General features: G+C 38.6%; 1 protein-coding gene across 1 annotated transcript in view; it reads left to right on the top strand.

Annotated features, from left to right (window-relative positions):
• nos1apa (nitric oxide synthase 1 (neuronal) adaptor protein a) overlaps positions 1-12,075 on the top strand; it is a 194,069-nt gene extending 181,994 nt beyond the window's left edge. The window contains exons 11-12 of the mRNA XM_055214413.2: positions 3,765-4,065; positions 7,659-12,075. Coding sequence (XP_055070388.2) covers positions 3,765-4,065; positions 7,659-8,235 — 878 coding nt within the window. The 3' untranslated portion in view covers positions 8,236-12,075. The remainder of the gene's footprint in view (positions 1-3,764; positions 4,066-7,658) is intronic.
• The last annotated feature ends 296 nt before the right edge of the window (positions 12,076-12,371 follow it).

Genomic DNA, 12,371 nt, shown 5'->3' with positions numbered 1-12,371 from the left:
CATCTCCGGCATCAAGGTCAGATGATATATTTCATAAAAGTCTAGTCTAAAAATGGCATAGCAACCTGTTCTTTCAACAAAAAAAACGAGAATCAAATTGAACAGTGACCTTAGAATCGAAAATGTAATCGAATCGAGGATTTGGAGAATCGTGACACCCCTATTTGATATGTCATCTCCACTAAACATTGTAAAGAAAACACCAAAGGAATTAGACAAAACTATATTTAAATTGTCATCAAATGTACAGTATGTTGTCCATACAAAAGTAAATTATTGATTAATTTAGTTTTAAAAGCAAAATTATTATGCAATTGTGCTTTTAAATATTTGCTTGTTTACCGCCTATGCCTAAAAAAATAAATAATTTGACTGAAACTTTTTTAAATGGTGGTATGCTTTAAATCGAAAGTGCTTTTCAGTTGTGCGTGTAATGTGCTTCAGAAAGTGGGTGGTCTGTGGAAGTACATCTAAAGTTGAGACTACTCACACATGTGAATCTGGGTGTTGAAGAATGGTTTATGAGTTATTGGTTACAATAACTCATAAGCAATTGGTTATAATTATGCATTTGCCAGATGCTTTCATCCAAAGCATTCCCTGGGAAGCAAACCCATGACCTTGATGCTGCTAGTGCCACACTTTACCAATTGAGCTACTTTCCAGTCGGTGAAGCATCAATGATCTTTAACCTACCAAGACCTGCATTTTTTATTGTTTGCATCCTAATACCTAATTCTGTGTAACTGGAACCTGTTGTACACAAGCGTGGATAGTTGCACTGCTTTATGTTCAAGGAAAAATATTTGGGTGTTATGTTGGTTGGCTCTTCCTAACCCTCAAATGGCTGGAAGAGGTCTGAAAAAAGACAGACTAAAGCTTGGGTCTTAGGGGGTTAATAATAAATTGGCTACAGTGTGATGGTCGTATTGACATACAGTACTATTGCAAATCAATATGTTCAATTATCCAATACGACTGACAGCTTTCTTCCCTCTCATTTTTCTCTAAAGCATTCGCTATAACATTGTGTTGTGCTTGTTTAACGTGTCTAGTAATTTAGTCATAATAATTCAGTCTGATGACGCACATGTTGAAGATCAATCGTGTGAATGCGTAACGCCTGTCTTGTTTCCCAGCGGTGTGCCTGAAAAAGAAAAGCATACCAGTCACAATTGGTAAGTTGTGGGAGGGTTTGATTACCATGACAACAAGATGCAGTTTTTGGCATTCAGATTTGCCTCATTCATCTGTTTCCTATAGCATGCTGAGCCAAGAGATTGTCAACATTATAATAACTTCCCTTTGTCAAATGTTGGTGCTAAAAAGCCTCTGGTCTTGTTTAGGGCACGGAAAACTATGTTTGTCATCATTAAAAACTTGTTAGAAACAAATTAATCTTTTTCTTTTGTGAGCGAGTGTTATACTGTAGCGCTTTTCTAAGCCGATTTTGGGGAGGAACTGTGTTGTGTGGCGTGGTGGCACTTTTGGGAGTGCTTCGACTCGGCGCAGTAACACCCTCCCTCTCCCATTATGAGAGGGAGAAGGGGAGCGGACTTTTCAGGCGAGTCGAAGTACTCCCAAAAGTGCTATTACGCCATAAAATATAGTTTCTCTTTTGAATCCGCTTAGAAAAAAGCGCTACGTTTTATTTTGTACCACCAAACCTGCTCGTACAACCACTCGTCCCAAATAGGAAAAACGTTGATGTGTTTGGTCACTTCTAACTTTATCTCTGATTGGTACCATTTAATGAATGGGGCTAAGCTAAATGCTATCGAAGCGTCGCAGCGTGCTCCAGTGCTTATGTGCACGCACACAGATGATAGAGGGATGTATCAACAATTCTTAGTTAAGGTAATAACATATTTTAATATTGAAAATGAGTATACTATTCCTTTAACAATTTAAGTTATAGTTTTATCTCCTAAGACTCTAGCTTTGGTTTGCCTTGCATTTTAGATTTCTTCCAGCTATTGGGTTAGGAAGAACCAATGAATGTAAAAACCAGGTATTTTTCTTTGAACATGAAGCCGTGTACTGTGGTTGTCCACGTTTGAGTGCAACAAGTAAAAAGCCTATTAATTTTTCCCATGGACTTTTGGATTATCACAAAAAATAACTTAACAAAAGTTTAAGTCAATGCAAAGACGCAAATAGGCACTTTGCGGCACGGTATGCGCGAATGGCACGGAACGCGGAAGGTTCGAATTGGGAAACGTGTGAATTAAAAAATCGGAACTTTGACGGATATTCGCGCCGCGTGAACCAATCAGGAGCTTGCTCTAGTTGTGGCATGATTACAGAGTCGCAGAAGCCCTTCTCATGACGCGAATTTCCGCGTGAATAAGTTTGTCTCAAATAACTAGAATTAGCGAGTAACGTCCAATTTACGCACAAATAGCACGCTTTTGACGCCTCTTCCGCGGCTGGTGTGAACGCAGTTACATTGTCCACATTTTGTCCAACAATATAATCTTCACAGCTGAACACAACTTTTGTTAATTTTTAAGTTTGAATTAGTTTATTTTTTATTTTTTAGTAGACGCATTTGGACTTGAAAAGTGATGGAAGTTGTGTTCATCTGTGAAGATTACTGTAAATTGTTGGACAAAGTGTGTAAATATCATAAACTATTGTTAAACACGTGGCTTGTTTTTTACGATAGTCCAGAAGTCTATGAGAAAAAAATGAATGGGCTTTTTGGCGAGAGAACCAGTGTCCCGCTAACTTCTGGGGTTGGCCTACAAAAATACATCATCCCTGCGGCACTCTGTGGAGGCCAGAGTTTCACATCTTGCCTACAATCCGTGTGTTTGTTGTAGTCCCATAAAAGAGATTTACGTTGGAAACGATAACACGCGTCATCGTTTACCATGGGATTTGTACCTTTTGCATATCGTTAACATAACATGTACTAATACACACTTACACACCAAAGGAAATGTAAAATTGTGAATCTGACAATAGGTGCTCTTTAAAGATATCAGTGTTATATTTTCATAGGATGTTCTTTTACATTATGGATGATTTTATGTAAATCACAAATGGTGACTTTAACTTGGTTTTCACAGGCAAGGTGTCACTTAGGTCTGATTGATGATCAAATTATTCTTTAAGTCAGATCTTTACAATAAATAGTTGATTTGGATTATTGGTCTGAATGATTACTTCACCAATAGCTATTGTATAGCTTCAGGAGACACACGCTTGTGATCTTTCATGGTTTTTTATGGGTTTTGAAGCTTGAAAACTTCATTGTAATTGCTTGTTTTTTTTTTGTGTTCTACACAGTTAGAAGAAAGTCACACAGGTTTGGAGTGTTTTATTTTGGCTGAGTGTTCCTTTTAGGTTCTGTATGTGTGTAAATGTATACAATAAAACATGCTTTCTTTGTCACTTGAACGCTACCCATGAAATAATGGTTTTGAGGTAAGAATCGTGACCTGAGGAATGCTTATTTATTTCATTATCATTGTGATTTTTTCCTTTTTGTCTGCATGTGTTCGTTGTTCATCATTCGCTCTTTAAAATGCTTGATTTACATTGCACAAAAATGTTATGCATATTACTTTTTCATAGAGTTAAGTGAATCAGTAATTTTTTGCAGTCATGCAAAGACGTCTAAAGTTTGTTGCATGTATCTGAGACTATAAAAATATAAGACAATGTGCTATTGCATTTGTTGCCTTTACAAATGCTTTGTTCATTAAGTATGAATATTTGATTTTAAAATGTTAAATTTCACTTTGTCTCTTTTTTAGTGGACCAAAGCATGTTTGAGAACTCGAACGCCTCGGAACAGTCGAAGCAGAACTCCCGTCCAACGGGCAGCGCTGTCAGTCCAACAGCCTCCACGGACACATCTGCCCTGGCGGGGTCAAAGACAGGGGGCAGCCAGCATCTAAAAAACTTAGGCAAAGCTGTGGGGGCAAAGGTCAACGATCTGCTGCGCCGAAAAGATCCAAACAGCCTTGGAGACATCGGGGTCACGGAAGTCAATAAGAATGTAGAGGCAATGTGGTCCAGTCTGGCCGCGATGGGCAACAATACAGCAGGAAGCAGGTAAAGATTTCACATCGACTCAAACACACAGCTGCATATTGGGATATATTGGTTGTGGTTAGGAATGGGACGGTATGAGACTTTGGTGGTATGATAACCTTAAGCAAAAATACCACTGTGTTGCGGTATTGCCATTGCATCACTAAAATGTGTTATTTTCAAAAGTCTGCATATGCAACTTTTCACCTGGACACAATACATTTTATTTTTTTAAGCAACATGTATGCCACATAAAAATAAAGCTTTTAAATTATAATATTCTTTTTAAAAAATATATATATGTAAACATCAAATCAATTACATGACTTAATCATTTAAAACATTTTGTGTAAACACAGCTCATCCTTGGAAGCGGTATCACAGAAATTGTTAGTGCTTTTGAAACCTTGACTCTTTAAAACCTTGATATACCTTGAAACCGCTAACCTGCCCATGCCTAGTCTCTGCATTCTTAAAATTTTAGTTAATTTGTTATACGATACATGTAAGAGCCATGCAGTAATTGTTTCCATGAACACGCACGTTCAAGTAAGGTATTCCTCATCAATTTCATCATTTTTGGAATTATAATCAGACTTGTTTATTCAGACAAATGTAAAATGATATTGGAAACATAAAGGTAAAGTCAGGTACATGTGTATGGATCTATTCGTTCACTCCCCTGAGAGCCCATCTATACTAGCCGGTCATATTTCAACATGGCAGTTCATATCATCCCTCTCAGCAGTCAATGTGAAGACAAGAGAAATGTCTTTGAACTCGGTTATTGTGCGTGAAAGCCATGAGTTACCGCTGAGATTTGATTGACATGTCTTTGAGAGCAAAAGAAACCCTTTCTGACAGCACACCAGCCATGCACACCAATTCCTATCATTATTAGAAGCCTTGAAGGGAGTGTGTGTGTGCGTGCATGTGTGAAAGAGAGAGAGAGCGCCTATGTGCAAAGGGGTGGGGAATATACCAGTAGGTACATTAAACTGGTAGAAATGTTTCAGCCGGTAGAGATTTTGGACTATCGTCTCTATCGAGGTAACGCACTCATGTCATGTTGCTTTGCGCATAGTCAAAACCTTTGCAGACATTTATAAGCACCGCTGTTTTAAAACATGACTGAACAAAGAAAGACATCAATATTATGGATGACATGGTAGTGAATAAATTATCTGGATTTTTTTTTAAGAAAATATACTAAATCTTTAATGAAAGACAAAAATAACTTTCGTGATATATATAATTATAATTATATATGTGCGGACCATTTCAAAGAATAAACTGACACAAAGACATTAATTAGTATCATTCAACATACAACAACGTCAGAACGGTCCTTTTTCTCCACACTTGTAAACACTGGGGCGTAGTTTCGATACGTCATCCGTGAACTCTTGACGTCATGACGTATTACGTGAGGTCGCACTGGGGCGTCACACAGCCGGAGGAAGACGAGAAATTATTTTCTTGCCAAAAATGACAATCATTTCACTAGATAAGACCCTTCTGCCTCGTTTGGGATCGTTTAGAGTCCTTTGAAACTGCAATTTTAAACTGCATTAAAACTGTTAAGTATTGGGGTCCATTCATGTCCATTAAAATGAGAAAAATCCTGGAATGTTTTCCTCAAAAAACAATTTCTTCTCGACTGAACAAAGAAAGACATCAACATTATGGATGACATGGTAGTGAGTAAATTATCTGGATTTTTTAAAGAAAATAGACTAATTCTTTAATGAAAGACAAAAATAACTGTCGTGATATATATCATTATCATGATATAAAAGTATATCATATAATGAAATAATATTTTGGCCATATCACCCACCCCTACGTCAGGCAAACTTGTGTCAAAAGTGTCCAGAATCCTGACAGTTGCCAATTGTGTACATTTATGCTACATAACATCTTTTATCTATTATTTTATGGATATAAGGCCAAGTGGTGCTTGCTACATCATGTATAAGTAACTTATTGTCACTCATACTTAAAATCAGGGATTTGAATACACCCCTAGCCTTGTGTATTAATCTTCAGCACACAACTCTGTATTTTGTGTGATACAGACATAAATGATACTTAAGCAGTAAGGTACAGCTGCACTATACTATGAATATAGTCAATTGCACAGCAGCTATCTCTCTTTCTCCACATGGCCATTAAAGTGTAAGAACTAAACTGACCTAGCAGCACTTTTCTTTATGGCTCTCATCAATATTCATATCTTCAGCGGACCGAGTGCAAATTCCACCGCCATAAAATAATAAATGAAGTGCATTTACAATAGCTCAGCTCCTTATCATCTCAAGTAAGGCTATTATCATTAGACATATATGTGACATTCTTGAGGGAATTCTGCAGTTATTATGTCGACCTTACGGTTCACTTTATTCTAATTTCTTCATTACGTTTTCAGCATCACTCAATAGGCCCTGTCCCAAATGGCGCACTTAATGTGGACTTCTCGTGGCTTTTAATTGTGCATGCTTACTTAGTCTACGAGTCTGTAGGGTGTCCCATCTGTAATTTTTACGCTCCGAAGTGTGCTCATCAGCGCCCCCTTAGCACCCTTGATGCGGTCTTCGGCGAAGCCCGCACTGCAGCAGGCTTCGCGCACTTTACCAACCCAAAAGTCCTTGCGAAAGAGCAATCAGACCAATCAGACGACGGAAGGGAGGAGTTCACACTGATGGGCAACTTCTCTTCCTATTTCCAGCGTGACGCTTGAGTCTGTCCCAAAATACAACTCCGTTGCCCACTCTTGGACTCGCGTCAAGGCTCCCTAAGGTCTGCACTACATGATGTCATCAAAGTGTGGACTCCAAGGAGGTCCACAAGTCCAGAGTGTGTCATTTGGGACAGGGCCTATGATGTTTGATTTCAGGGGATAGGGGGCGTGTACACCAAGGCTTTTACGCTTGCGACCGGCATATGTTTTCAATTGTTTCCAACGGAAGCGCCACACTTTTAAAATATGCCGCTGGCTGGTTTTGTTTGCTCTTTGCGGTATTCCGCATTTAGCACTGAGAACCCAGAGATAAAAAATTTCGTCAATAGCTGTGTTTCCGATACCCTTCAAATTGTGCAAACTGACATTGCGAATTGCGTCAATTTCCATTGGTCACATTTTTAATTCGCAATGTCAATTTGCGCAAAAGGTAATAGAAACGCAGCTAGTGTTACTTCCAATAACAGTGAAGAAGGGGCGGGACAAATACAACAACAACCAACCACGCATCGTACAACAACTGATAAACCAAACAAAAGTATCTCAGAAACCAAAGCGCTTAGCTAAAGAAACGCTGGAAAGCGGCCACAGTCAGCGTCTGTCTGCCGTATTCAGATGTGTTTAAACACTTTGGTGTACACACCCCATAGTGACATCATTGCGTTTAACTATTCCTTAGCAGAAAATACCATCAAAGTGTTTTAAAAGATGGTGGACTATGAGTTATACACTTGACATCTTTGCCTTTCAATTCTGCCGCACAATTGATCTTATGATTCACTATGTCTTGATCACGTTTTGCTTGATTTAAACTTTTTTCACATTTCTGTCATAGCTGTAATATAACTCATCAAAAACGTTTGCTTTCATACAGTCACATCTCCCTGGATACTTTCCCTCGGCTCGACCCTCCACCTCCCACGGGTAAAAAGCGCCTCCCACGTGCCCTCAAGACCACCCAGGACATGATGATATCTTCTGACCCTGTGGTAGCCTCTCCAGAGTCCTCCTCCATCTCCTCACCTGACAAGACCCCCCTCATCTCCAAAGATAAAGCACAACTTAAGTCTGACCTGCGCCCCGATGAGTCCAGCCCGGAGAAACCTTCGGAGCCCAGCGACAGCCAGATGGAAAAGAAACCCGGTATAGAGCTAAATAATGAGCCGGCGGCGGCTGAGGTGAAGGATGACTTAAGAGAGAAAATTGCTGAAGGTGAAGATCAGTCACAGCTATCGCTCTCAGTTCCAGATCTCATTCATAAAGACAATCTGGACCCGAAACAGAAACTGGCCAGTTCGGAAACTAGAATGGCTTCCACCCCTTGTCCGGGAAAAGGGGGCTGCCGAATCAGCGTCAGTGAGGGGGAACTGATGGGGAACGGCGCAGTGGATTACCGTACCCTCAGTTTGGAAAATGAAGAATCCCATCCTGACCTGCTCTCATTTGAATAATTATAAACAACTAAACCAGGCTATAGTGGACTGCTGGTTTATTTGGTCTCATAGCCTTTTAAAGCTGGTTGATGCTTTTTGATCTACTGGTCTCCCAGCCTCACCAGCTTAAAGCATTCGAAACTTTTACTTTTACTCAAAACTCCACTTTTAAAGCGAATCATCTTACACTGGGTGGTTTTAAACCATGGTTGAGTAAAATATGGACAAGCATTGGGTTAAGTTAACGTAGATAATGTTTTTTCGCAACCATGGGTTGAAACAGCGGGGTGATTTTCAAGTAACATGATCTCACAAAGTTGCGTGGTATATTCATGGAATATTTTGCTCATTTATCCGTGTCATTGTCACCACGGACTTGCTTTTCCGTGTCAGTTTCGCGTATTGGTTGCTCAATTGTTTTTCCTATTTTTAAACCATTGTCGCGTGGGTTTGGATCTGGGGTTTGGGTTAGGATGTAACTTTAACTATTGGTTTATACAATTTTTCCCCAGATTTTAAAACAATTGTTGCCTGACGTTAGGGTTAGAGTTGGGTTTGGGTTAGGATGTCACTTTAACTATTGTTTTATACTATTTTTTTCCAGATTTTTAAAACAATTGTCGCCTGATATTAGGGTTAGAGTTGGGTTTGGGTTAGGATATCATTTTATGTAACAGAAAGTCGTTCTAACCAGTGTTGTTTTCGTCAACGATGACGATAACAAAATGATTTCGTTGACGCACCTTTTTTTGACGATAATGCCACCATGACTAGCTAAAAATTGCTCTAAGATGACGAAAACATGACGAGACGCTTTCAAGTTTTCGTTGACGAGACGAGACGGAACGAAAATGATTATAAGTCTGACGTCCACAATGCATGTAATTTCTGCCTATTTTGCGTGAAATCTGTCTGGTTTTAGCTAAAAAGTATCAGCAATGCTGCCGCTTCCTATTCTTGTTTTGGGTACGCCCACCACCCAGCTGCCACCATGCCGCGCAAGCGCACCAGATTTCACACAACAACAACACACCTGCGGCTGTGGCGAGTTCGAAGGACCCTGGCGGTGACGCCAATAAACGGAAACGACGAGATGATTTATGGACATACTTTCAGTATAATCCATCAGAAAGAAAAACGGAATGCATATTTGGTGACGACGGTAAATGTGGCCACAAACTAGGTGGAAAGAATACCACCAACCTCAAGCGGCACCTGAAGGCTCATCACGCTAATCTTTTTTTAAAGTTAACTAACAAGTCACGCTGTTAACATATCATATACATTAAATTTTACTCGACAATCGGCTTGTGACACATTTCATGGTAAGCTTAAAGGCTCTCTAAGCGAATCTGCGAGACGTTAGTTATTGTTGACGTTTGAAACTGTTTTCAAACAGACGGAGCGTAGCTAACTCCTCCCCCTCCCTTCCGTGCTTTCATGAACGCGCCCAACCCCCACCCCCAAATCCTTTTTGTCGTTTATTGGCTGGAATACTTTGTTTTGTTTTGTGATGCTAGGTTTGGCCACTATGTTGATATTGCCGTTTGTGAAGCCTGGGCTGTCTACAGAGATCGCGTTTTTTTACAGTTTGATCAGCGGACAGGCAGCAAGCAGATAGTGAGATGTTTCCGGTATGTAACAAAAAATGTTTTATGGTCTAAAACGCTTCAATTCGCTTAGAGCGCCTTTAAGGTTTTACATGTCTCTACTTGTCAAACCTAAGCCCATTTCCAATACTTTTTGTGGTGTATTTAAATAACAAGGCAAAGCACGTGTTTCTCAACTTTATAAGCGAGGTCACAGTGTAACACACAAACTCAACATGAGGGTATATCAGGCTCAACTTTTTTATGACGACATGTGCAGAAGGCACAATGACTAAAACAATGGCAAGCCCTCAGGGACAACCTTAATGCACATTTTAATAGTATTAAATACACCACACTTTTTAACCTAAATTAATTTGTTAAAGACTACTTTTTTTACTAAACTTGACTAAAACCTTTATGTGTTTTCGTTGACTAAAAATTGACTAAAACTATCAAGTTAAGTGACTAAAATGTGACTAACACTAAAAAGCATTTTTGTCCAAAAGACTAAGACTAAAACTAAAAGGGCTGCCAAAAACAACAATGGTTCCAAACCCACACGACAATGGTAAAAAAATAGGAAAAACAATTGAGTGGCCATTACGTGAAACTGACACGTAATTCACGGAAATTCGTGAGATCAGGATGTTTTCAAGGCTTTCAAAATTATTTGAATCCGTCTTTTTTATCTTGCTTTACCTTTTGTACATTTCTTATATTTTTTACTTTATAGAAAAATACCACTGATTATACTTTGTATAAAATGATACATATAATGAAATCACTATTTTTTTAATCATAGTACCATAATCACTTTAATGCATTGTACTTTATATTGTGGACCTGTAGTAAAAAAAACACGAAAATTCAATTAACCGAAACCAAAGTCAATACTATACTGTAATACCTCCAAAGCTGTCTTTGCTGTTTCAAAAGTGAACAGCATTTCCCGTTTTTTTTTTAAGCACAGCATTATAGTTTACTACATGCTAGTACTGTTTTACGACCACATCACTGACTTTAAATTCAAAATATTGTGCTTAGACGTCATAGTCACCTCCAGTATGACCAAGTGCACAATGACCTCGGATCAGTAAGCTTTATGCACCTAAGGGTCTAGCAGTCTGGACTGCTTCCTTATTGCATTGACTGAGAAATTCCTCCTGTACTGGAGACACATTTCACAGTGACCTCTAGATAACGGAGAAAATATGGCATCCTACCACGGTCGTGGTGATATTGTCAAGGTGATGATGGCTGGAGGAATGGCAGTAATGAGTTTCGGTCAACGTGAAGGTATGCAGAAGGGTTCGAAATTCCCTGGAATGCCATAACTCAACACTAATCTCGCTTCTTGTTTGTGTAGACAGCCTGACTCCCATGACATTCACACTTTATCCCTGACTGTGTTTTCTCAAGGGAGAATTCGGGTCCACTGCAAACAATGCAGCTATTTACACTTCCATTATTTATAGAAATACAGTATATTGCTATACTACATGTACAGATGTACTGAGATGTTGATCGTAACAACACTGCAAATCCTACAAGGCTGCAATCGAGTAGCCACTATGCATTATGTCAGTTGTGTAATATTGCGATTATTGAAGGTATTGAGTAGGTTTATGTGAACTAACGCATTGGCATCATAGCATTAACTAATACCCAGGTGCTTTTTGAATGTCTTATATGTTTTGGTTACACTATGGTATGTTTTTATGTTTTTGTTCCTGTATGGGATAATGTGAACACTAAATCCAGAGTGGGGCGAAGCAATTGTGCAGCAAATTATATTTCTGCAGATGGCACGTTAATGAATTGATATGGACCAATGATGCTGTGCTACTGCATTATAAGATATGAAGTCAAAGTATTTTATTGAATCTTTTACGTGAACTGGAGAAAACAGATTGTTTAAAAAAAGATTTATGTTTTTAGTGTTTAGTTTATTCTTTTGCAGGGTTGAAAAGATTCTTGATGGGAAATTAAGAAATGTTATTTGAATTTTCTGTGATGTTTTATGCATTTTAATATGCATTTAATATGTTCAGTGGTCCCATCATTTTTAGGATTTTATGAAGGAGAAAAATATGAATGCTGAAGGAAATTGTATGTATATGAAGGTTTTATGAGCGCACTGAATGTATTTAGGGATATCAAATGATCGAGCTGGCTATATTACAGTGGATTTCATTATGCAAACTGTCTGTTTGTGGCACAGTCTGGGGCTTCGGTGCCTGTATTTTTAATAAATGGTTTTATGCAACTTCTGTTTATTTTCTTTCGAGGCAGTTTTATTGAACTTAATTTACAAGGTCAGTGCCTTCGTAAAGACACAACGGGAAAAAATATTCAGTGACTCTCATTGAACCTGCAGGCGTTTGTGCTGACAGCAGTTGTTTTTCTTTTTGAGTATTGCATTAAATTATTTTAATTCCCTGTGAAATTACTTTTACACTTTAGTTTACAGACTAATTTATATAAAATAAGATTATAATAATAATTTGGTGTAGAAAAGGTTTTGTCTTTTTTTTTGAGTGACTCCAATATTTTTTTATGTTC

The sequence above is a fragment of the Misgurnus anguillicaudatus genome, chromosome 8, assembly GCF_027580225.2.
Source record: "Misgurnus anguillicaudatus chromosome 8, ASM2758022v2, whole genome shotgun sequence".
NCBI classification, from domain to species: domain Eukaryota; kingdom Metazoa; phylum Chordata; class Actinopteri; order Cypriniformes; family Cobitidae; genus Misgurnus; species Misgurnus anguillicaudatus.
This window is presented reverse-complemented; position numbering and strand designations above follow the sequence as displayed.